Source organism: Macaca nemestrina, chromosome 9 (genome assembly GCF_043159975.1).
Source record: "Macaca nemestrina isolate mMacNem1 chromosome 9, mMacNem.hap1, whole genome shotgun sequence".
Taxonomy (NCBI): Eukaryota; Metazoa; Chordata; class Mammalia; order Primates; family Cercopithecidae; genus Macaca; species Macaca nemestrina.
In genome coordinates this window covers 14,103,202-14,130,183 of record NC_092133.1, presented here as the reverse complement: position 1 = coordinate 14,130,183, position 26,982 = coordinate 14,103,202, and the positions used below count along the sequence as shown (strand labels likewise).

The following is a 26,982-nucleotide window of genomic DNA, read 5'->3' as shown; positions in this document are numbered from 1 at the left end:
TTATCATATAGTCTAGTCTTTATTGAAAGACTTACTTCAACTGTTGTTTACAGCTTTGGCTTAAGTTGGCCATTTTAGCCTCTCACTGCCAGCAGACATAAAAATCAAGTGGGAATGGCATGGGGGAAGGGAGTGGAAATACTAGTAGAGAAATTATTAGAACAAAGAATATGGCAGTCAAAAACACATCACCAAAATAAATCTCAAAATAATTATGAAATAAACATTTCCTTGCATGCCAAAAAAATCTCTGCTGATGTTTTTGATGAACAGGGTGGGGAGCAACGATTCTTAGGCTTAAATTGGATCAAGATAGCATTGGGTCAAGTTAACAGCCGTACTTTTAATTATTTTTTGAAATGTAGTCTCACTCTGTCGCCCAGGCTGGAGTACAGCGGTGCAATTTCAGCTCACTGCAACCTCCACCTCCCAGGTTCAAGCAATTCTCCTGCCTCAGCCTCCCAAGTCGCTGGGACTACAGGTGCTCACCAACACATCCAGCTAACTTTTTTATTTGTAGTAGAGATGGGGTTTTACCATGTTGGCCACGCTGGTCTCGAACTCCTGACCTTAGGTGATCCATCACCCGCCTCGGCCTCCCAAAGTGCTGGGATTACAGGTGTGAACCACCATGGCCGGCTACAGTTGCATTTTTTGTTTTGAGACTGAGTCTCGCTCGATTTCCCAGGCTGGAGTGCAATAGCGCAATCTTGGCTCACTGCAACCTCCGCCTCCTGGGTTCAAGCGGTTATCCTGCCTCAGCCTCCTGAGTAGCTGGGATTACAGGCACGGGTCACCACGCCTGTAATTTTGTATTTTTAGTGGAGATGGGGTTTTACCATGTTGGTCAGGCTGAGCCACTGCGCCCGGCCCAGTCGTAGTTTTTAAATGGTACATTTCATTTGGATAAGTAGCTTTGTATTTTAAAAACCACTTAATGGCCGGGTGCAGTGGCTCACGCCTGTAATCCCAGCACCTTGGGAGGCCAAGGCGGGTGGATAATGAGGTCAGGAGATTGAGACCATCCTGGCCAACATGGTGAAACCCTGTCTCTACTAAACATACAAAAATTAGCCAGACATGGTGGCATGCATCTGTAGTCCCATCTACTTGGGAGGCTGAGGCAGAAGAATCGCTTAAACCCGGGAAGCGGAGGTTGCAGTGAGCCGAGATGGCACCACTGCATTCCAGCCTGGCAACAGAGCAAGCCGCCGCCTCAAAAAAAAAAAAGGGCCGGACGCTGTGGCTCACGCCTGTAATCCCAGCACTTTGGGAGACTGAGGTGGGCGGATCACAAGGTCAGGAGATTGAGACCATCCTGGCCAACAGGGTGAAACTCCATCTCTACTAAAAATACAAAAAAATTAGCTGGGCATGGTGGCACATGATTATAATCCTAGCTACTCAGGAGGCTGAGGCAGGAGAATCGCTTGAACCTGGGAAGTGGAGGCTGCAGTGAGCCAAGTTCTTGCCACTGTAGTCCAGCCTGGTGACAAGGCAAGACTCCGTCTTAAAAAAAAAAACAAAAAAAAAACATGAAATAACTTCCATTAACTGATCATGAAATTTTGCCCTCTTTCAGATTAAGATGAAGGACACTTCAGTCACATGTTTACTGTGGCAATATAACTACTCTGGATAATTTTTATTAAATCATAGAATATACAGTCAGGAAACACTACAGCTATATTTAGCTGTTAGTTATCTCAATAAGCTACTTAATTTACTGGCAGACCAAAACAGGCATACTGAGCATTTTTAATTTTATCAATTAAAAAAAGTCTTCAGCTGTTCAAGTTTCACATATATTCATAAAATTTTTAACTCGGGGGCACAGTTAACATAATTTATTGAGTGTTCTCCCTATAAAATATAAATTAACTTTTCCAAAAACATTCCTCAAAGATACTATAAACAAAAGAAATAAGGGTATGTTTTATAACAGAAGAGTGTAATAGATGACCATTATGGTAAAAACTAAGGTGCCATAAAAAAATTTGGCCCAACTATGAACTTTAGACCCTATGAATTTTTATGTTGAATACATTTGGCTATATTGCTAAGTGGGAAAAGGAGGAAAGTAATACCAAAATTATTGTGATCATCAATTTATAAAATCATCATTATTTTAAAGCTAATTGTAAGACTTCAAATGTTTAGAAAACAGTAATTTGTGGGTACCAATTGCATCTTACTACGTAACTGTAAAAGGCACTCTTTGGTGCCCAGGCCAGTATTTTGAATACATTGCCAAGACATTTGCACTCCCTAGCTCTGACAATTCAAATACATAGGATTTTATCTATTTTACATTCCTGTTTGATAGAAATTTGAGGCAAATTTTACCCACACAGCCTGAAAAATACCTTGAAAGCAAACCTCAGTCTTCTGCATCTTCCAACTGATTCCTTTACAAACTCTGCACACATACAACTTAAGCCTCTGCTCAGGCTTGTGATACCATGCACACTGCCCACAAGGAAAAAATTAATTGAAAATAAAAGCCACAACTCTGTGTACTATTTAAACTGAATATCCAATTATAAATTGGTACATTGAAGTGTCTAAATAAGATGTTTTTAGCAATCTTGTTAAAAAAATTATTGGGCAAAATATATCTTAATTTTTAAAAACACCCCAAGATTTTTAAAAAACACTTGTACTATACAACTTATAGTAACCTTGAAATTGGTTTATAAGGTTTTAATCAAGGTATTTACATACCAAGTAATGTAAAGCAAAAAACAAAACAAAACAAAAAAAAAAAACAAAGCTAATTCCCAGTGACATTTTAGAACATACTAATGCATCAAAGATTTGTATGAAATTAAAATTAAGGCTTTTTCTGCACAATTTGTGTAATTTTAATTTTACATAGTAGCCAACCTTGGAAATGTCAGTCTTAACATTCTGATCAATCCACTGCATTCAATGCAGTGGAGTGTGTTAAGTGTTACTTCAAATAATTACATTGCTGCTACTTCTATGTTGAAGCATGCTTTTTAAACACTGTAGTTATTGAATATTTACAATGTGTATCATTTAAACTTCATGTAAAAGCACAAGTATGACTGTCTGACTTTAATACAAACACCATACTTGGAATTTCCCCCCAAAATGAAATGTAATATACTACAATTTTAATAATCGACACTTTTGGAAGTTTTAAAAATATGTTTAACGTGGACCACCGACATTTGCTCAAGTAACTCAAACAATGCTGTTCCTTTTTTAGGGTGCAAAACTTCAGTCTGGCTTCAGTTTCTTTAGGCATAGAGAAAGAAAATATTTCCTCCAAAGCGACTCCAAAATCACGCATTTCTTCTGAATATCACACTTTTTCTCTGCTGACTTCAAATGTGGTCCACCTCAGGGAAGGGGAGGGGAGTATCAAGATTCAGGATGAACTTATATGTGATTCCCAGGTTTTCACGATCCTCCCTTTTTTGCTCTTTTAAAAACACAGTGAGTTAAAATACTGAACAGCAAGATAAAAATGGAATAGTATCTAAGAATCAAAATGTATTAGCCATTTTTCCTATTATATCAAAATTTGTAGTCAGAATTGTCTTTATTGACTTTATTTTAGTTTTTGTACACAAAGAAAAATCATGTTCATATCCATCATGAACAAAAACTTAAAAAGGCAGAACTAGAAGACATGTGTCCTTCACCAAAGCAAATCTGTGCTAAAGGTTCCAAACATTTCAATTTTTAAAATAAATATTTTCATTTTCCGATGTCTACTTTCATGTCTTCAGAGTGTCACAGGAAATCGAAGCCTATCGTGAATTACAATTTTTTTTAAGAGTCCCGGCTCACTGTGTTTGGTAACTTGCCATACCATATCCAGCTTGGTTAGGAGGAGGTATTACAGGGGGAGGAGCTTGTCCTTGGGGAGGCTGAGCACCAAATCCACCCATCCAAGCAGCAGAAGGTGATTGACTTGGAAGAAAAAAAAAAATCTTCAGCAAACACAAGAAAGAAAAAATCACGTATGTATTTACACAAAAATCAAGCAGAGCCTAATCACAGAATAGAAAACCAGAAATCAACACACCTACAACAAATAGATCAAAGAAGTCAATGATATATGTGTTAGTCTTCGATATTTTTAAGATAACCACAACTTAGCACAATGATGTCTAAGGAGTATCTGCAAACTAATTTTTTAAAAATTGTGAATGATTCAATACATCATCTATTACATAACAAATTTTAAAAACAAAAGTTCATGTTGGAAAGACTCTCAAAGGAAGAAATCAGAAAATAAAGGTATGGGCTGGCCCTGGGTGGTAGAATTACAAAGGAGGAACCCACTCTTATCAACAAAAAGGAAAAAAAAAAAAAAGGCAGTTACTTTGTATCACACAAACCTCAGATTTCTCACACATACCAAATAGGCATAAAACCATCAAACTTCTGCATATACCTGGACAAAGATCTTTCACATGCAAAAATAAATAAAAGTATATCACAAACGTAAATCAAATTCTACCAACTGCTTACAGGGATCATAGAGGACACACTAAATGTTATCCCAATCCCTCCTTTCTACCTAGGTAATGAGAAGTAATTCCTTAGCCTCATAAATCATATTTTGTTAGATTTGTTTCTATAATGCTCATAATGCCAAATAGCTCAATGTATATAATTAAAATAGATTCTCCTTAGGAAAACACACTTTTATTTATTTTTTCAGAACCATACGTTTCTATACTGGAAAAACCCAAACAACTTACTCTACTCCAAATCCTTGTTGATTCCATGGTTGCCCGTATACTCCATAAGGCGGTACTTGCCACCCATTTGCCATATACTGTCCATACTGTTGTGGGTTTCCATACACTTGGCTCCATTGGCCCCACTGACTATAGTCGACCTAGGAAAAAGCAAATTATTGTTTTAGGGAACACGTAAGAAACACCGTATATGAAGAAAGAGTGGGAGACAAGGAAGAGAAAAACTAAGTAAGCACCCTTATGTGAATAGGACTCTGTTATTTATCATTGTCTAAGTTTATTGGGGTGGTGACACCTGTGAAAAGAAAGTATTAAGATTCAGTTAATACCGCAAATAATCAATTTTGAAATACAATCAACTGAAAGTAGCTATATGCTTTATTTTATTGTTTATTTTACAGAGTTTCCAAAGCTTTTTATGTGATATGTAAGATGGAAACCTTAAAAAGTGCTATGAAAAATCGAATTACCTGTTGGAAGTTTTTAGTCATATCAGGAGATTCTTTACCCCAATAGCATTTAACCACATGTCCTTCAATCGTAGTACCGTTCACTGAAACAATGGCATGGGCTGCACTTTCATGGGTTGAAAATCTAAGAAAGAAAAATGATAGGTTTTGTTTTTTATTTTTTAAGAACCTAACACAGTAAGTAATATGGAGACTCATCAGTTTATACCTGCAAGTTGGTACTTTTTTCTGAAGTACATTAGGTAGGTAGCTTAAACTTCTATATTGCAAAGAAGCACTAAAATAACAGACACTGATACCCTGGGGAACGTAAGTAAAAAGAACGAATCAAATGTAAGAGTAATAATGATATTTCAAGTAGAGTGTTACCTGACAAATGAATAGCCCTTTTCTGGGAAAACTCTTATTTCCATAATTTGTCCAAATGGTGAGAATGTCTGTCTCATAAGCTGATCTATAAAACAAAACATACAAATAAAACATGGCTGATGTGTATCATGAAATTCATAAGAATAGTGATGAAGCTCCTCAGAGGTGATGAGAAAACCAAACATTGTACCTGTTAACCCAGACGCAATTCCTCCACAGTACACAGTACAATTTTTTGGACTTGACTGGTTTACTACATCTTCAAATCTCAACTGCTTAGTGTTGTCTGTATGCAGAAACAAAACAAAAACGTTGACTGTTATATGGTACTATAAAACTGTCTTTTGTTAATTACTATATACTATTAAGATATGCATAAGGCTGGGCGCAGTGGCTCACGCCTGTAATCCCAGCACTCTAGGAGGCTGAGGTGGGCGGATCACGTGAGGTCAGGAGTTCGACACCAGCCTGGCCATCATGACGAAACCCTGTCTCTACTAAAAATTCAAAAATTAAGGCAGGGTGCAGTGCCTCACACCTATAATCCCAGCACTTTGGGAGACTGAGGTGGATGGATCACGAGGTCAAGAGCTCGAGACCAGCCCGACCAATACGGTGAAACCCTATCTCTACTAAAAATACAAAAATTGGCTGGGTGTGGTGGCACACGCCTGTGATCCCAGTCACTCAGGAGGCTGAGGCAGGAGAATCGCTTGAACCTGGGAGGCAAAGGTTGCAGTGAACCGAGATCACACCACTGCACTCCAGCCTGGGTGAGAGAGCGAGACTCCGCCTTAAAAAAAAAAAAAAAAAAAAAAGATATACCTCAATGGGAGGAGAAAATATAATTTTTATTGATGCTATGATTTGACACAGACTTGATCTATAAAATCAGGTGATTCACAGCTCCAAAAATACTTATATCATAGCCCAATTATTTTCAGATAACGAAACATAAAATGAAATTAATGTCTTGAAACACTAATTAAATACTAAGTCCAGCCTGGACAACATAACCAGACCCTGTCTCTATTAAAAATTTAAAAATTAGCTGGGCATGGTGGCATGTCCCTGTAGTCCCAGTTCCTCAGGAGGCTGAGGTGAAAGGATCACTTATACCCAGGAGTTTCAGGCCACAGTAAGCCAAGATCACACCACCGCACACCAGCCTGGGCAACAGAGCCAGATCCTGTCTCTTAAATAAATAAATCAGAAATTGAGACTAGATGAATACATGATACATGATTTTGTGAAGAATCTATAATTTTAACACATACAGTGGATATATCTTACTTTCTTGTGTACTTTTAGGTGCAGGTGGTTTACGTGTGGCCCAGTTGGTTCGGATTTGACGACCACCCAACCACTGACCTCCCATATGCACAATCGCATTTTCTGCATCCTATGGATAAAAAAGAAAGAAAGCACAATCACAAAGAAAATAGTGATAAATAAGACTCAGCACGATTAAATAAAGCATCGGCACTGCTGGATCCAATACAAATCAGCAGATGAATTCACTAAACATCCTAAACAAAACAAAACTGAACTATTACCAACTAGAAAATGATTTGAACTTGAGTGATTCAATCTAAGCAAAAACATACTCTGGCCCTTTATCTTACCACTTCAATAAAATGTAGATGACCTGTAATCCCAGCACTTTGGGAGGCCAAGGCAGGAAGGAGGATCACTTGAGGTCAGGAGTTTGAGACTAGCCTGGCCAACACAAGTGAAACCATGTCTCTACTAAAAATATAAAAATTAGCTGGGTTTAGTGGCACACGCCTGTAATCCCAGCTACTCCGGAGGCTGAGGCAGCAGAATTGCTTGAACTCGGGAGGCGGAGGTTGCAGTGGGCTGAGACGGCACCACTGGACTCCAGCCTGGGCAACAGAGTGAGACTATCTCAAAAAAAAAAAAAAAAGGTGATTTAAGTTATTGAAACTGCTTTAAAATCAAAGCCCACTTTATTATTTAATGTTATAGTTAACACAAATGCTTACTTTGGTACCTCTTTTACAAAGAATATATGCAAAAATCAAGATGAATTGCTTAAATTTTTATTTATATAATTTGCTGTAGTCACTAACATCCCAGTCATGTAAGAGTATCAACAGTAATTTAAAAGGAAGAGTTAGAACTGAGATTTTCACGGTTAAAACTGAATATAATTTACCTACTCTCTAAATTCTCAGATTAGCTCATCTGTCCTAGACTTGGGCTTTACTTCTAAATCCATCTGACCTTTACCAATGTACAAACACAATTTTAATAATCTTCCTTATAGTATAATCATTCTTTTTCTAGCTATTTATTTTCGAGTTTATGAAAGAATGAAATTATACTCTATTATTAAAACATACATAACATTACATAAAAGTTGTGTTTGCAGTTAACATTCAAGTATATTCAAGTTTCAGATTCAATACATTAAGTAACTAATGAATGAATTTAGTATTAAAAAATATAAATTGAGATGGAAGAACGTACCAGTTTGTTATAAAAAGATACAAAACCATAGCCTTTGGATTTTCCAGTTGCCATGTCTTTAACTACCCGGGCATCCCTGTGAAAAGAAGCACAGCTAAATGAGGGAAGTAAGAGCCACCCTCAAAATAAAAACTAAAAGGAACCACACACACTGTATTGTGAGCATTTTTAAAATAAAATTCCAGTTAGCCCTAATTAACTACAACCATTCCTGAACTCTCCCTAATGCTTCTTTACCTGTTAGAAAAAAGCAGTAGGACAAAAACATGTAATAAACATGCAACCTAATCAAATAGCCTGTGCTTTCTAAACTAAATGCTCAAATTTGAAGATTAATAGGAACAACAGTTTCCCTTTCTAATATTCTATTTACTAGTGTCCTCTAAGGTTTACTGATTCTATAAATTACTGTAACAATACTAACTACTTTACCATGCAATCTCTAAATAGTTAAATGTCTTCTGCCTAGTGATACAAAATATATGAAATATTAAAAAATTGAAAAAGAGGAAAAAATAGGAATTAAAAAGGCATACATGGCCTGTTAACAGATTTCTTTATTTTTCTTGGTCAATTCTCTACCATCATTTTGGAGTTTGGGCAGCTGTAAATTTTGAAAAATTGACATTTTCAGAAATTTAAGAAAGGAGAATAAAAAACTAACAACAATGCTAAGCACACCAGTACGAAAACAACAAATTTACACAGAAATTTTAGTGAGTAAGTTAAATGATTGGAAATATAGAACTCCACTGAATATAGAATGTTAAAATGTAAATACTAAAATATGTATATATAAATAATGTATAATAAGAATAAATAGAAATGAGAAAAAAAATCTACAACTGAGTTCCAGTGTGCACAGTTCCTTGCAGTTAGCCTTCAAGATCCTGTCCATTCTTATGAGCAATTCTGCAAAATAACCAGAATGCTATTACTTTTAATTGTGACTTGGACTTAAGAAAAACTGCAGGTCTCAGGTATAAATAAAGATTGAAAAACAGCAACCTGTATTATTTTTATATTGATTTTTAAAATAGTACTACTTACCACATTTAGATTAAAAAGCAAAGCAAATATCAAAACAGAAAGTTAAGAATTAAATCTTTTAAAGAAATTAAATCTATAGAACAACAAATTGAATAGAGAAAATATTGTTGTTCTTAGTTGAAACACTTTCCTGTAAAGTAGTACTAAGATGTTTAATTTAAATCTACAGGAAATATACAAAATAAACTGATTTTAATCAGAAAGATAAATTATGATAAACATTTTCTACAATTCATAATCATTTTTAGTTTTCCAATATATTTTTTTTTACCAAGTAACAACAGTAAAATCTGAGCATAAATGTTGTTAAAAATCAAACCACATTTGCCTCTTAACTAGTAGAATCAAATATCACTAACAAAAAACATCTACTAATTAAACCCACATTTATGACTCATACATTGAAACATTTTAATAGTATAACAGTACTTTTCACTTACAGCTAAAATATCAAAAACACATTTATCATAATAAAACATGAACATTTCCAATTTAATCACAATATAGTCAAGGATTTACCTACTCTCCCATTTATAAATTCCTCCTATAAAAGTTATTCAACTCTTACACAGTATAAATCACATTTACTTTTGATTAACTCATTATCCTAAACCACCAAATTTTGAAAACACATGACAAAAAAGCTAGACTTTATAAGTTTTACCATTCAAACATCTGCTTCAAAGATAACAAACAATCACTTAAATTTTTTTAACATATTATACACAGGATTAGATGAAAACGAGACCCCAAGACACTGAAATGACATTAACATTTTCAACAACATCCACTACTCAAAACAAACCAAAATAAATAAATAAAAAATAACAAAACAAAACAAAACCATACTAACTAGAGAAAGAAAATCTTAATTCAATTATAAGTTAATCATATACAATTCTGCCTATCACAACTGAGTGTAGTACTGATTATGATACTTACGATATTTTACCAAAAGGGGCAAATGCTGATTTGATATCTTCTGTTGTAATTTCTGGACTCAAATCCCCAACAAACACATGGAAGTGATCTGAAATCAGAGCATTTGGTAATCAAATACTTAAGTAGTCAGCCACTAAAACCTTTTTAAGGCAACTCTAGAGGAGGGAAAACCCCTGTTTAAGCTGGTAATGCTTCCTGGATCATTTGAGAACTCTTCCACAGTAAAATGCAGCAGGAGTACTTACTGGAAGTGTCTTTTTTCTGGCTACTTGGTGTGGTTGCCCAGTTTACTTTGACCTCCTAAAAATAAAGATTATATTTAATAAAATTATTAGGCATGTCATGAGTTACAACACTTACCACTTATCAAATCATTTATCAAGCAGGGTTATTTTTGTAAAAGCACTAAGCTGAATAAAGCAAAACCATCACTCAGCAGCCGAGTATCTGTTCAAAAATTTGCCTAGAAAGAATACAAACTAGTTTAACATGCAAATATATGTACTCATAAGGTGCCATCATCCTATTATCTTACCTTTCCCAAAATTTTTCTCCCATTCATAGCAGCTAATGCAGCAGCTGCATCTCTGTGTTCATAAAATTCCACAAAGCAATATGGGTCATTGCTTGTATGCTGCAAAACAGAAAATCCAACAGAAGAGTTGACCCTTCTGCTATCGGGTTGCTGAGAAGAAAATCCAGGAAAAAACATTACTGATAGCTAGGAATGTACAAGGTGAGACTGCATAAGCTTATGAAAGCCTAACACTTTTAAAATAAGATTTAAAGCTAAACCTGACTTTGCACCTCAGAATACTACTGAACTCAAACGGAACTATAAAAGCAGTTGTAGAATCATGAGCATCAGTATTAAATGAAAATAAAGAATTCTGGTGAAGTCTGTTAAATATAAAATAGAAGCTTATATTAAACCAAACAAAACCTCAAACTCAGATCTGATGAGGACCACTCCTTACCATTGCTTTCCTTCTCCAACATTATTTTTAAAATATGTTCTACTTATGCATCATAATCCTCTGTAAGTGGTATCCCAGGATACAGAAATACAGAATGAACCAACTTTATAAACTACTCCTGATCAAAATTAGGATCAATACTACAAATGATGGAATTCTATACTGCTACAAAGACTGAATTTTATTGATTTCTTTTCTGGATATGGAAAGAATGAAAATAAAAACAGGAAAATTTAAGCTTTACAACCAGCGACTGAAATGAATTCCCTACCTTCCAAAATAGTCTAATGTACTGAAGATTCTATATACTTTGAATTTGGTCTTCCAAAGATCAGAGAAACAACAGCGGTGATCAAGAAAAGAGGTTCTGAAAATGTATCTGAATAAAATATTCCAAGACAAAGCTACAATTTTACATAATAAAAACACCATATAAAAAATCTATATTAAATATGTTCTGCAACCCTATGCTTGACAGTAGTTACCTAAAACACATTTATAAAGATGTGAAGAAAGTAGTACTACCCAAGCTATAGCAACATTCTCACCTGACAACCAAACTGGAAACGAATTTCTATGAAACTGCAACCTATACTGAAGAGCTGCACAACTGTACAAGTATATATTTTTATGTAAGGCTACAAACAGTTATCATTATTCAATGTAAAATGCCCTGTAAGAATAATATTTAAAATGTGGAATTCTAGTTGGACTTACAAGGGATAAATATACCAGATAAAATAAAGATCTTTTCAACAACCACAGTTTTTCATTCCAGGAAAGTTTTAGAAGAAAAATCCAAAATAAGACGTCTAAACAACAGTGGCAAAGGAACCAGAAGGTATTTCCTTGAGGGAAAAAAAGTGGGATCGTTAATACTGACAACAAAACTATGGGCTCTCATACAAAATCCTACTGTTGCAGCCACGTGAATGCTGTTCTTAAGAGGTAAAGAAAGGAAATGGGGGAAGACTTCAAATTAAAACACACATGTAAATTCTTCTTGTAAAAGAGTTATTACATTTACCATAAATATTCACTGAAGAAAGGACATCAAAATAAATAAGAGGCTAAAATTGTGCCAGTTGAGTTTTCCTTTCACTCCTATCTCTTTTGCCCCAATGATCTCGAAGGAAAACATTGATAATCACAGCAAAACATACAGGGGTCCAATGGTAGATCTATGACAATCCCATACACTTTAGGAAACTAGTCTACTCGTGAACACCAATTTCAAATCTATCTAATAGCAGGCCAGCTCCCAATCAATGTATGCACGTGCATGTACATATACACATATATTCATTGATATCACATACTTCATATATTCACATCACACTGCATTTCACCTAATTTAAGACACCATTTATTTCTAAGTCACATCCCAACTATCAGAGATAATAAAACTCTAAAAAAATCTGACTTAGAATCAATAATATATATTTGTATTATATAAGGAAAGCTAGAATCTATGATAACAAATCCAAAGTAAAAAAAATCATAAAACTATGGGGAAAAAGGATTTCTCACATACTGAAATGAAATTTATGAAAGAAAAATAAATAGCTGCTAGATACTCTGTATTAGAGTTTATACCCTTTGGAAGCTTCTTATTTACACCACCAAGTGACATCCTAAAAATCAATTATGGGCTGGGCACAGTGGCTCACACCTGTAATCCCAGCACTTTGGGAGGCTGAGGTAGCTGGATGACTTGAGGTCAGGAGTTCGAGACCAGCCTGACCAACACAGTGAGACCCCATCTCTACCAAAAATTCCAAAAATCAGCCGGGTTTGGTGGTGGATGTCTATAATCCCAGCTACTCAGGAGGCTGAGGCAGAAGAATCGTTTGAACCTGGAAGGCAGAGGTTGCAGTGAGCCAAGATTGTGCCATTGCACTCCAGCCTGGGCGACAGAGCCAGAATCTGTCTCAAAAAAAAAAAAAACAAAAAAAAAAGTGCTCCTGCCTGTAACCCCAGCACTTTGGGAGGCCGAGGTGGGCAGTTCACAGGTCAGAAGATCAAGACCATCCTGGCCAACATGGTGAAACCCAGTCTCTGCTAAAAAAAAAAAAAAAAAAAAAAAAAAAAATTAGCGGGGCTTGGTGGCACGCACCTGTAGTCTCAGCTACTCAGGAGGCTAAGGCAGGAGAATCGCTTGAACCCAGAAGGCTGAGGCTGCGGTGAGCCGAGATCATGCCATTGCACTCCAGCCTGGGCAACACAGCGAGACTCCGTCTCAAAAAAAAAAAAAAATCAATTATGGCTGGGTGCAGTGGCTCATGCCTATAATCTCAGCACTTTAGCAGGATAAGGCAGGAGGATCACTTGAGCCTAGGAGTTCAAGACCAGCCTGGGTAATATGGTGAAACTAATCTCTACAAAAACATTTAAAAATGAACTAAGTGTGGTGGTGCTGTCCCAGCTACTTGGGAGACTGAGGTGGGAGGATCGCTTGAACCCAGGAGTTGGAGGCTGCAGTGAGCCATGATGGCACCACTGCACTCCGGCCTGGACAACAGAGTCAGACCCTGTCTCTTAAAAAAAAAAAAAAAAAATCAATTATGTCCCTACCTTTTTTTTGGAGACGGAGTCTCGCTCTGTCACCCAGGCTGGAGTGCAGTGGCCGGATCTCAGCTCACTGCAAGCTCCGCCTCCCGGGTTCACGCCATTCTCCTGCCTCAGCCTCCCGAGTAGCTGGGACTACAGGCGCCTGCCACCTCGCCCGGCTAAGTTTTTTTTTGTATTTTTAGTAGAGACGGGGTTTCACTGTGTTAGCCAGGATGGTCTCGATCTCCTGACCTCGTGATCCGCCCGTCTCGGCCTCCCAAAGTGCTGGGATTACAGGCTTGAGCCACCGCGCCCGGCCAAAAAAATCAATTATGTCCCTACCTTATTTAGTGTTGTCACCAATTTTTGTTGGATGACATAAATGTCAAGACAGAGAAATATGAGACTTTACAAGTTCAAATCTAAGAGTTCTAGAATACGGAAGTTATGAAAATTCATTTTGAGTCCCTCTACCCTTCAAATAGCTATATGTATACATGGGGTTTTAAAAAATACTGTTAAAATAAATCTTTATCAAATGTTTCTCAAAAATTTTCTGGTGACTCTTTCCCCACTTTCTCACAACGCGTTCTCTCCTAAACCTACTTCTGTCGGCTTCTAAGCCAACCATGCCACTGAAACTGCATGTAGAGCTCAACAATGACCTCTCTGCTGCATCTGTGATCCCTTTTCCATCCTAATCTTTACTTCCAAGCAGAATTCACTACAGCTGACCACCATCCTCCTTTAAACATTCTCTTCTCTGTATCCTACTACACTCAGGTTTTCCTGTTTCCTCACCATAGGATCTTTCTTCCTTTATGCAAACTCTAAATGTTGAGCTGGTCCAGGGCTCAGACCTCATGGCCTCTGTGCTCTTCTTCACCATCATTCTCTCTCTGTGAACTCACCTAGTCCCATGGCTTCAAATACCACTGCAAGCTTCAGCATTGGTCTCTCCAGAATTCCAAACTACTTTATCCAACTGCCTAATCTAACGTCCACTTCAATGTCTAACTCATGCTTTAATCTAACATTGCCAAAACACAATTCCTGATTAACACCACTCCCAGTGGTGACATCCAACACATCACCCCCATTTTAGCAAATAAATAGCATTACCACCTATGCAACTGCATTAACATGAATCTTAGGGTATTTCCCGATTTCTTCCTTTCCCTATGTCCCACAGCCAACCTAGTCCTATCAATTCTACCTCCAAAATATATTCCAAATCTATCAACCTCTGTCCTTATCTTGACTTCGGCTAGCACGTTTGAGACTAAGCCTCCATCATCTCTTACCTAGACTAGTGAAGCAAATCCAGATGGTTTTTCTCCTTCTGCTCTTGCCTGCTATAATCTATTCTCCATATAACAGACATTCTCTACATAGAGTAGTAAGCTTAAAAATACAAATCTTGGCACTTCATCCCCCTGCTTAAGCCCCTCCACTGGTCTGCCACTGCGACCAGAGTAAAACCCAAACTATGTCATGGCCCATAATGCCCTGTGATTCTGAATCCTGCTGTTAGACTCATTTCCCTCCATCCCTCAGCAGACTCTAGTAATCAGCCTTTGATTCCACAAACACAAGTTCATTACCAACTCAAGACTTTTGTATTTGCTGTTTCCTCTGCCTCCAGCTGTTACCATAGATAGCACCATCTTGTTAGTCGTCTCAGCTCAAAGAGGTGACATCTCTCATCACCTAGCCTATATAGCACCAACCCTCCAATCATCACAGAACTTGGTTTTATTCTCTTCATGGCTTACATCCCCATTTGCTTGGGGAACTCATTTGGCTGTCTCTCCATTATATCTCCAGTACCTTGTATAGTGCCTAGTGCAAAGGAAATTTCTGATCGATGAAAGCACGAATAATTAAAGGCAGGAAAGAAAAATATAATACACCAGAACAAAATGATGACTGTCATTAGTTGGGAAAGATAATCAAAAGGCCAAAGCACTTTAAAGGTTTTTAACAGCTCTCCGTTTCAGAACCAAACAAACTTCTCAGCACAGTTTCTAGCCCTTTCCATACACTCCTGCCATCTCTTCTGACTAATCCCATTTTAAACTACAACAATGCTACAGGTTCTATTTTTCCCTCTCTGCCCTAAGCACTCCTGCTCTCCCTACCAACCTGGATCAAAGTTCCCTTTATTTGGAATCCCTTCTTCCTTCAATTCCTTTCTAGCCAGTATGTACTACTATCCTTTTAAGGTTTCCGCCTAGGCAGTGACTCCTCCAACAAGCCACTCGCTGACCTCAGGCTGCACTGGATATCCATTTGCTCCCACAGCACTTTAAGTTGTCTGCTTCTGGAGCCTTTATTATCCTATATCTTAAGTGCCTGCTAACTCCTTTGTCTCCCTACTAAACTGTAAAATTCTATGGGACGAGGAATTATCTTTATTCACCAGCGTATCTCTAGCACTTACTGCAGTATCTAGTATAAACAGACAAAAAGAAAAAAAAAAAAAAAGCTGATCAATGAACAAAAAGACAAGGAAAAAAAGCCTAAAACATGACTCATCGGGTGCTGCTACAGTCTTAGCAGGAAAGCATAAAAAGGTTAAGTATTTGCTACAGACACAAGAGACAAACAGTCCTGCACACTACACATATAACCTCGTGTTCTCGCACACGAACATATACTGTCCAAATCGTTAACATTCTTATTGGAATTGTATGAAATACTTTCCAGTTTTTCACCACTCTGAAATGAGCTCTAATAGTGTTCTAAAAGCAGAATCACTTCAAGATAACCACACCACAAAGAATGACCGTTTGAGATTAACAGCACAGAAACTTTGCCCTCTCAAATAAAACTCCATCCTAAGCCTAGTTTGTGAGCCAAAGCAAAATAATAAGTCAACACAACACAAATCTCTCCACCAGAATAACTTGAGGCTTATAACGCAATTTTAAAATCATGCTAATCAACCCATCATGCTAATGTCAGCACATGGAACTGGGAAGATCTTACCTCTGTTATCATTTTACAGCTTTTACAGGGTCCAATCTGACTGAACAACTGAAGTATAAGGACTTCTGTCACATCTCTGGAAAGGTTACCTACGTATCTGCACAAGAAAAAAATACGTTATCAGCAATTTTTCCTTTAGCTCTGGCTCTAATGTGTTATCATTTAATTCATCACCTTTTCTTTTTCTTTTTTTTTTTTTTTTGAGATGGAGTTTTGCTCTTGCTGCCTGCCCAGGCTGGAGTGCAATGGCATGATCTCAGCTCACTGCAACCTCCGCCTCCCAGATTCAAACGATTTTCCTGTCTCAGTCTCCCGAGTAGACACTCGGATGCATGCCACCATGCCTGACTAATTTTTGTGTTCTTAGTAGAGACGGGGTTTCATCGTATTGGTCAGGCAGGTCTCGAACACCTGCCCTCAGGTGATCGGTCCGCCTTGGCCTCCCAAAGTGCTGGAATTACAGGAGTGAGCCATCGCGCCCGGCCACCTTTTATTTCACTTTAACTTCCTCTGTTTTCAATAAAATTTCTCCAATTAAACCTGATCCTATGAAAGTAAGATTAACCCTTATTTAGGAAAATAACAATTGTTCTTAGGCGACTAAAATACCACTCTGAAAGACATTTAAAAAACAAATCAATGTGATCTTGTATACCCCAATGGCATTATTATTCTGTATCCTGGATATAATTTTCTCATCTTATTCTAATTGTTAAAATTTTAAACCGGTCTCAAGATAACTACAATTTCTAATTAAAAATAATTTATAGCACACACACACACACACACACACACAAATACAACAAATACTAATTCATTAAAACACCTGACTGTAATAGGATATTAAACATAAAGTGAGTTTATCTTAGACTCCCAACCAAAGCAATTACATGAACAAAGAACAGAATTAGAGTAAAGTTATAGTAAAACATGCAGAGGGTGGAGGGTTTTTGTTGTTTTGTTTTTGGCTAAGTAAGGTTACTTGCAATGATGTCTTCACTACTTCATTTTAGGAGAGCAGGGAAAAATATAAAATTTCCTAGTCTATAATGCATCAGAATCAACAAAATATATATGCATTTTTCTGAGATGGAGTCTCACTCTGTCGCCCAGGCTGGAGTGCAGTGGTGCAATCTCGGCTCACTGCAACCTCCGCCTCCCAGGTTCAAGCAATTCTCCTGCCTCAGCCTCCCAGGTAGCTGGGACGACAGGCGTGCACCACCACGCCCATCTAATTTTTGTATTTTTAGTAGAGACGGGGTTTCACCATGTTGGCCTGGCTAGTCTCAAACTCCTGACCTCAAGTGATCCACCCACCTGGGCCTCCCAAAATGCTGGGATTTACAGGAGTGAGCCACCATGCCCAGCCAACAAAATATATCTTAATGTAGATAAAAAAGCAAATACAAAGATTTCTTAAGAAATTCAGAGAAAAATTAAGACAAATCCAGGTATATTTTTGACTATGGACATTTAAAAATTTGGGTTTTTTTTTTCTAATTACAAATTGAATGTGTGTGTTTTGTGTAAAAGATTTTAAATACAGGAAAGTTTAAAAAAGAAAAGAAAAAAATGCTACTTCACCACGCAGAGATGACCACCTTGGTTTATGTCTTGTTCTATCGATTTATCTTAATTTATCTCAATAAATTGCCAAACACTTAAGTCTTTCTGGTATTCTATGCATAATTCCTCAAATTTGCATCCATTATGAACAACCTCATAAACCAAACAATATCTGTAAAATTTAACAAAGTTCATTCTGGAAAGTAAATTTCTTTTTCTACTTGTAATATATTACATCTGGAAACTGAGTATTAAGACCACAATAAGACTTGCAACATAGTTGCCACATTAAATACACAATATGCTTTAAAATGGAATACTCAAAGGGAAAAATAGACTGAGAAAGCTTAGGTTAAGTAAAAAACTGAAAAGATCCAATTAAGAATTAGTAGCAATTTTCCAGTTAAGAATTTTATTGCAACGAATACTAATAACCTTAGTGTCCCTGCTCTAAAATTGAAACACACATCCAATATTACTTAAATAGAGGACTAAACAAGTGACAAACTGGTTTACGTTCACTGTGCCACCTTTTCCTCCTAATTAAAGAGCCGATCCATCAGCAGGCAAATGTAGTGACATACTTTTTCCAGCAGGAGTAAAAGGTTATTGGGTTATGAGCCAGCCATAGACTGCTTGCCCCTTCTTAACTCGTAGGCGTTTGTAAGCCTGTATTTCTGAAATGATTTTTGTACAGAGTAGACCTACCTGTAAGAAAAATGAACAATTGACCGGGCACGGTGGCTCATGCCTGTAATCCCAGCACTTTGGGAGGCTTGAGGTCAGGAGTTTGAGATCAGCCTGACCAACATGGTGAAACCCCATCTCTACTAAAAATACAAAAATTAGCCGGGTGTGGTGGCGCACACCTATAATCCTAGCTACTCGGGAGGCTGAGGCAGGAGAATCGCTTGAACCTGGGAGGCGGAGGTTGCAGTGAGCCAAGATCGCATCACTGCACTCCAGCCTGGGGGACACAGTGAGACTCCATCTCCAAAAAAAGAAAAAAAGAAAAACGAACAAGCGATCTTGAGCTTCTAAACATTAGGTTCCTTGCCTAAAGGGCTAGTTGGCTCATTTCTAAGAGAAAAGACGGATGGATAAAACTCAATTTCACATATTGAAGCTAGCTAATAATAAAATTAAAATAGAATTATCACTTTAATATAATACATTTTAAATAGTTTTCTATTTCCATTACTGTTTAAACATCGATTTCTTCAGGAAAAACTGTATGGGCATTAGTTACCTTCTGTATCTAATAGTCACAATAAAAGCTGTCACTGCTTAATAAGATCTTTATTCCGCCAGGTGCGGTGGCTCACACCTGTAATCCTAACACTCTGGGAAGCCATGGCAGAGTGGATCACTTGAGGTCAGGAGTTCAAGACCAGCCTGGCCAACATGGTGAAACCCCGTCTCTACTAAAAATACAAAAAATTAGCCAGGCGTGGTGGCAGGCGCCTGCAATCCCAGCTACTTGGGAGAGGCTGACGCAGGAGAATCGCTTGAATCCGGGAGGCGGAGGTTGCAGTGGGCTGAGATCATGCCATTGCACTCCAGCCTGGATAACAAGAGCGAAACTTCATCTGAAAAACAAAAATAAATCCTTATTCCAAGTCAACCTATTTCCTGTCAGTTACAGATCTTAAAGAATTTCTAGAGGCATATTTAGATACATTAATTTACATTTCTAGCACTGAAGGCAAAGATGAAAATGTTAATATCTAAGTTTAGAATGTCATGAAATATTTATTAAAAGATCCAGTGTTAAGGTTTCCTATTTTTCAAATTATCTTCACTCAAAGTTAAGTGTTAAGCAGCAAACTCAATTTCAAAAACTAACATGAAAGGCCCTCCATAACAACACACACAATATCTTAATTTACCAGGATTAAGAGGCCATGATTCACTATATAATTTCACCTAAACTTTACCCAAATTTCAGACTCCCTTTTCTTTTACTGAGTTCTTGTACCCAAATTTCAGATTGCTTTTTCATTTACATTTGCCTTCATGCATCATAACACTTGAGACGTATTGTATAGCTTTTAAAGTACTGTTCTATTCTGTTGTAAGTACCTTTACATTATCATAAAATAATCTGTCCCAAAGTAAATACTAACAAAAATATTTAAGACAAAGTTCAATGCCTGACCTAGTAAGATCATCTCTTGGTAGTTCATTGAAATGATATCTTTATTCTTTCCAAATTACAGCTTCTACACTTCACTTTCTTTCTGCTCTGGTTATGAAGTAGTCAACCTAAAGTTCCGAGTCTTTAAATATATAATTTCTACCTAAAGAACATATACGAAATAACAGAAAAAAGACAAATGGCTCCAATTTTTGTATTGAGAGGTCAATTCAAAGAGTAAACACTTAGGAAATACCAGAATGATTTTTAACTCAAGGAAAAAATTTAAAAGAGGCATACCTTAGAGTCTATTTTGTCTTCTAAGAACAGGAACTGTAGGAACTGAAGCATTAAAAACTGAAAATGACAACTTTATCCCTAGCATCAGGGTTAAAATCCAATTTGAGGCTAGAAACTTAGCAGTTTCACAGTAGGCAGAAGTTCACATTGCCAAACTACTACTTGTGTCTGACTGGGCAGAATTTTAAGTTAAGAATATCATGCCTTTCAGAAGACTAATGACACTTTTCAACACTGAATGTGCTCTCACTCTGAAAAGAGTAGCCCTACCAAGGCTGAAATTATCAGCATTTTCACACAAAACACTATACCTAAATTTCCGTAACAGTTCTGCTTTTGTTCTTGACAAGTCCTATACAAGAAGAGATTTTGCAATAATATTCTTCAATAGATCTCTAATTAATTGTTCGTCAGTACAGTATTTCATTTTAGGAAGAAGGTATGATGGAAGAGAGTTGCAGGAGGTACAACTAAATTGACCAACTATATATATGAGATATTCACATTTACACACACACACACACACACTCACTCTCTTACTTTAAAGAAACAAAGAATATGATTAAGTTGAATTTGAATGAGGGGCTTGATTATAGCAACAGTATAGACAAATCCATGGTATAGCCAGTCAATTTTGTAATGTTTTATAGAATTTTCTTCTGCTTTGCTCTTATTCAGATTATACTCTAAATCATTAGCTTATTTCCAGGAAGAAGGAATTGCCTTAAAGGAAGGGATTGCATAACATGGTATTACATGAATTCCTAGCAATTTTGGTGCATCAGATAGATGAAGAAAATAAGCTACAATAAAACACTATTACAATTTAGTGTCATATTGTAGGTTCAGATATACCATGGATCAAATCACTGCACTACAAAGCTACACACAACCCAAGCCTGAAACGTGTGTCCCACAAGGCAGGTGTCAGACAGTCCAGTTCCAACACCAGTATTACACAGCATGATCTTGTTTGTTTTTTTAGATCACAAGTTACTCAATGCATAATACCCCAAAATAAATGTCAAATGAGAATGAAGAACATCAGAAAACAGACCTTTAAAGCAACTATATGACAAATAGAAATTTAGGCTCAACATCAAAGCAATTCTATGCCACTTTAAATACCATCAAATAAATTAGTAATACTGTAGGTAATGAATATTTAAAGACCTACCTAGGCTCTAAACACCATATTGTTTTCTGAAGATAGAACCATATGTCTTAGCTTGTGTGTGTCTGCAGGAAAAAAACCTCACTAGTAACACACAGGCATCTTAAGGAAACAATTTAAGATAAGCTTTGTTAAGAACACATTCTTTTAAAACATACTGGCCACTTGAAAAACCTAATCCATAGCTCACAATGTAAAATATAAGATCTCCATAAACAAAATAAAACCCTACTAGATATCAACGTCTAAAATCATGTTCAAAGTTTTCATCATGTTACTTATATCTAATAGAACCCTTTGAGAATATGTAAAATGTACTCTTGGAAAAACTACTATGCATTATTTGTATTAAACTCTAATAAAAATCCCAATTGTGAAACATTTGTTTTTATCTCAAGATTTTACATTTGAAGGTTTTAAAAAATATATAAAAGTCAACAGACTGCACCACGTGTGACAGTAATGTCTGCCTACAATCTTAGTTCAACCAGGACTTTTAAAAAAGAACTTAATACTAATTTAATGAAAGAAGTACAATCATTGTAGAAACACTGAGTACCTCTTATGTTCCAGGCAGTGAACTAAGTGCTGCAGGGATAAGACCTAGGAAGATGTAGTAGTCCTTCTCTTAAAAAAAAAAAAAAAAAAAATGAAAGAAAAAGAAAAAGTCCCCATGGGAAAGGGTGGGAGAAAGAAAAAGGAAGACAGAATAGTAAACACGTACTGACATACAAAACAACAGAGCTTAAGATGTCTATTTATTCATATGAACACATGTCACAGTTTTAGAGAACTGTAAACATAGACAACTTAACTGTTTCAAAGAAAGAACAAGAGATTAGAGAAGGTAGAGGAAGGAAATAAGTGACAAAGAAGTTAGCTTATTAGTCTCAAGGAGAAACTCTGATAGGGATGAAGACAAGGTAGATGCAAAAATAAATAAAAGACATCAAAAAAGCACATTCTTGAGCACTACAAAACCAGACATTCCTCTTGGTAAGGAACAGACAGATACAGTAAATGAGACCCCTACCATGAGTATTTATCAATCATTCAGTGTGTGATGATGACACTTCAGATTTTTAGATACGATGTAACTTTTATCTTTGTTAAATACATGTTAGCTAGTCTTTAAGTCTAGCTTTCCCAGATGCTTATATCAAAGTACACATTGTAACTCAACACCAAGTCTTGGCTTCAACAGATGTTGAAGGACAAATTTCTTTCTTTCTTTCTTTCTTTTTTTTTTTTTTTAATTGTTTAGACAGAGTCTCGCTCTGTCGCCAGTCTGGAGTGCAGTGGTGCGATCTTGGCTCACTGCAACCTCCACCTCCTGGGTTCAAGCGATTCTCCTGCCTCAGCCTCCTGAGTAGCAGAGACTATAGGCGCGCACCACCACGCCCAGCTAATTTTTGTATTTTTAGTAGAGACGTAGTTTCACCATGTTGGCCAGGATAGTCTCGATCTCTTGACCTCGTGATCTGCCCGCCTCGGCCTCCCAAAGTGCTGGGATTACAGGTGTGAGCCACCGCGCCTGGCCTGAAGGACAAATTTTAAGTGTGTCCCAATTCTTTCTTCTAGGGAGAGAAGGCAGAAATGGAAGACAACACAAAACACAAAGACGTTCTACTAAACAAGCATTTCATTGAAGCATTTGATGTGCTTCAGTAGGCCTCAGATTCTCAAAACGGGATGGATTCTTTAGTGAGACGTTAGAGAACACATTTATTCCTGTACAAGGCCACACACAAAAAAATCTCTATCAATATTGAACATCTGTCTTCTTTACGGAGCATCCTTTCTTTGGTAGGAGTGAAGAGATGTGAAGCTAGTCAAACTTCTCGAATGCCCATCCACCTTATCTATTCCCCAAAAAGTAATTTCCCCATCAGACAGCAGAGCCAAGTGGACTATGATCCTATCAATACCAGGAGAGGCAAGAGAAACAAAGCAGCGATCTGACTCCTTGGTACTCAAGGTAGGAGTGCTGAACCTGGAGAGGCCGGGAAATTAGGGTGCCCAACTTAAACATTTAATTAAAAACTATTCAGACTTAAAAAACAAACAAAAAAAAAGATGCAGAAGAAAGGAGTGCCACACTACTCAGAAAGGAATGCAAATGCTGAGTCATCACTCTTCATTGGGAAAGGCAGGAAACCAGAATTAAGTGGTTGTAAGATAGAATTCATTCATTAGATTGGGCTTCAGGTAAAAAGCAACAGCAAGAGAGGAGAAAAAGCGTTCAGAAGACACACATCAAATAGCGGATGAAGACATAATTTTAGCCAACTCTGAAGGTTTCGACGCACAAACAGATTAGGAAGAGGCAACACCTAGAGAGCAAAAGGAGTTTAACAACTGGTTGTCAGTTTAGCGTAGGGAGCGCTCAAAGTAAACTTCTTTATCCAAGAAGGGAAAGATGCTCGGGCAGCAAAAGGTATCCCTTATGCACTTCAAAAGTAGCGGGCGCTAGGCGGGTGTTTCTGACAGCGTGGGCGGGGGCACGTGGGGCATAAAGAGAGAAGGGGCTTGAGTGGTAAAAGAGTGTCCTGCTTCCTCCGAGAGCTTAGCTGGGGAGAAGAGCCGGGAGCGACTAGAGCTGAGGACGTGTAAGGGGTGAGTACTAATTTCTCGGGGCCCGCGGGGCCCACCCCCAATCCCACCCCCGCCAGGCCCTTTCCCCGTGGGCACCGGCAGCTCCAGGCCCAGCCCAGGGTGCCCAACGCGCAGGGGGTGCAGGAGTTCTCCTGGGCCTGACAGCCTCAGCCGTGCAGAAACCCGGCCTAGGGAGGGCATGCAAAGAAGGGCGCCAGAGAAAAAGGTCGAGACAAGCCCCAGACCCCAGGAAGTGACTGTGTTTGGGGGAAGGGAGGATTTCCTTCCCAAGGAAAAGGGGACAGATGAGGAATGCACTTCGCGTCCACGCCGCCCTGGTCAGGGAGCCGCCTAGAGTCCCGGCTTCGACCCAGTCTCTCCTGCTCCCTCCCTTAGCGTCCCGCGGTGCCCGGGCCTCTTGGCGCCTGGCACCCCTCGTCTCGGGTACTCACAGAGTCCGGGGCTGCCCGTCGTCTTCCATCATGGTGGGTGCGACGGAGCGATCCCGGGACAAGGGGGAGGGCAGGGCTGGGGAGGGGAGGGGGTGGGGAAGAAGGGGAGGGGGGCTCTGGGCACCGGCTGGGGACAGAGGAAAAGGTACCGAACCCTGCTCTTGGGCTCTCTCCCCCCAGCCCGCTCCGGACACTGCGCTCCAACCAGGAGGAGCAGGAGGAGGAGGAGGATGAACAAAATGGCCGCCGCCACCAGCCAGGCAGGAAACAGGGCAGAGCGCAGGCGCGACCCGCCAGGTCACTGCTCAGGCCAGCCGCGACAGCCGGCAAGGGGGACGACCGAGGGGAGAGAAAAAAGGGCCGCCGAGGAAACTCTGGGACCCGCTCACGACGGATCACGTCGTCGCTGTGGGCCTCTGGCCGGCCGAAGCCCAGCCAGCTCCAGGAGAGATCGGGCAAAAAGAGAAACGCCGTGAAGCCGAAGTCTCTGGGAATTGTGGTCCTGGAAATGAGAAAGGGAAGCACTTCTGCATAGGACTTCTGGAACCTGTAGTCCAGAGGAACCGCCGGCGACCGCCCGCGCTGGGACACGAAGAGGAGACTTCTGGGTAGTGTAGTCATACGTGAGGACGTGCGACGACCAGGAAGTCGGAGGGCTGGGAGGTGAAGGGAAGAATAAAAGCGACATTGAAAGGCGGGGAAACCAAGTGGGAAAAAGCGCTGTCTGGGAAGCGAACTACAAGTCCCAGAGTGCCTCGCGCCGAGGGCTGTCCTCGGACTGCTCCAGGCATTGTAAGGCTCTTCTGTTGGCCCAGTGTGAGCTGCTGCTCCGCCTTCGTCCAGCCCGAGAGCGGTTTCTTCAACTGCGGCTCAGGGAGCGCTCTGCCTCCGCGTGGAGTCCGAGCCAGCAGGCCCGTCCGGCCCCCCTGTGTTCATCAGAACGGCTGACGCGCGTTAGTCAACCGCCGCTTCGCGCGACAGTCAGGAGAGAGGCTGGGCTGGCGGGGACCCGGAGGGGCTGGGGTGTTTGGGGGACGCGTTTTCCCCACACATAGGTATTTCTAGCCTATTTGTTAAATACAAGCAGGTGGCCTGCTTGCAAATTGCTTTACAAGTTTCAGAAGCTTCCCTATCCAGTATCTCATCGGATAATGGGGTAAGAAGAGCAGTCCTCTATTATAATGACTTGCCCAACTCCCCCCGTATTCTTGGAGTTGAAAAAAAAAAATCCTTCGGCAGAGACGTGCACAGACATCAGTCATGTGGGCTAGGAACGCAGTTTTGGATGAAGATGAGGGAAACCATGTTCACACTAGCTCTGCAGCCCTGTAGAATTTGTCTTCTCACCCCCCACAACAGTTCCTGCTGTGTTTCCTCCTCTAAGTACCTTCAGGAGAAAGTACTTGGTCTTGTAGCTTAGTGAAGAGTGGCGATGAAGAAAGATCTTTCAGTCCATTGCCAGAACTTAACTGTCCCGGTTAGCAATAGCTTAAGAGTTGCTTCTGCCAACATGTACTAAGTGCATGTCGACCTCTGCAAGTGGCGGTGCCTGTGCGTGCCACTGTGTCCTAATCTTGAAAGCCGAATCAACCATGCAGCAAGCCCTTGTGTTGTCAATTTTCAGGGGAGGAAATTTCAACCTGAAAGACTTCATAGAGACACGGCAAAGGAGTTGAGCCGCATGAGAGTCCACGGGAACAATAAAAGGGCTCAGATGCCAGGACCCATGGCTAAAATGTATAGGTTGGGGTTGGGGGTTGTGGGGAGGGAACTCAAGCTAGAGGGGACCTTGTAGAACTGTGTTGTCAAGAATCTGTTTCATGCTGAGGAATTTGAGCTTTCTCTTCCAGGCAGTGAGGAGCCACTCAAAGGTTTTGTCTTTTTTTTAATTGGACCTAGGTGTAGAACTGTATTTAATTATAATCCAATTCATTAACCCATGCCTGGCCCACTGTCATAGTTTCCTGTTGATGCTGTAACAAATTACTGCAAATTTAGATACTTAAAACAACATGAATTTATTATCTTACAATTCTGGAAGTCAGAAGTCCAAAATCAGTTACACTGGACTAAAATCAAGGTGTTGGCAGGTCTGGTTCCTTGCCTTTTCCAGCTTCCAAAGGCTGCCTGCTTTCCTCGGCTCTTGGCCCCATCCTCCATCTTCAAGGAAAGAA

General features: G+C 39.0%; 1 protein-coding gene across 8 annotated transcripts; it reads right to left on the bottom strand.

Annotated features, from left to right (window-relative positions):
- LOC105467812 (TIA1 cytotoxic granule associated RNA binding protein like 1) lies at positions 1-25,340 on the bottom strand. 8 transcript variants are annotated; one of them, XM_011717532.3, is made up of 13 exons: positions 24,809-25,340; positions 21,765-21,826; positions 16,585-16,681; positions 10,602-10,751; positions 10,312-10,366; positions 10,067-10,154; positions 8,075-8,150; positions 6,875-6,983; positions 5,772-5,867; positions 5,582-5,666; positions 5,213-5,336; positions 4,743-4,882; positions 1-3,945 (listed from the first exon to the last, which is right to left on the bottom strand). In XM_011717532.3, the coding sequence occupies exons 3-13, from the start codon at positions 16,594-16,596 to the stop codon at positions 3,819-3,821; spliced, it is 1,062 nt and encodes a 353-aa protein (XP_011715834.1). In that variant the 5' UTR covers positions 16,597-16,681; positions 21,765-21,826; positions 24,809-25,340; the 3' UTR covers positions 1-3,818. The 8 variants fall into 8 exon arrangements, with proteins under 8 accessions (XP_011715834.1, XP_011715846.1, XP_024644305.1 ...); XM_011717544.3 differs by having other exon boundaries at positions 10,602-10,700; XM_024788537.2 differs by lacking the exon at positions 21,765-21,826.
- Positions 25,341-26,982: the final 1,642 nt, after the last annotated feature.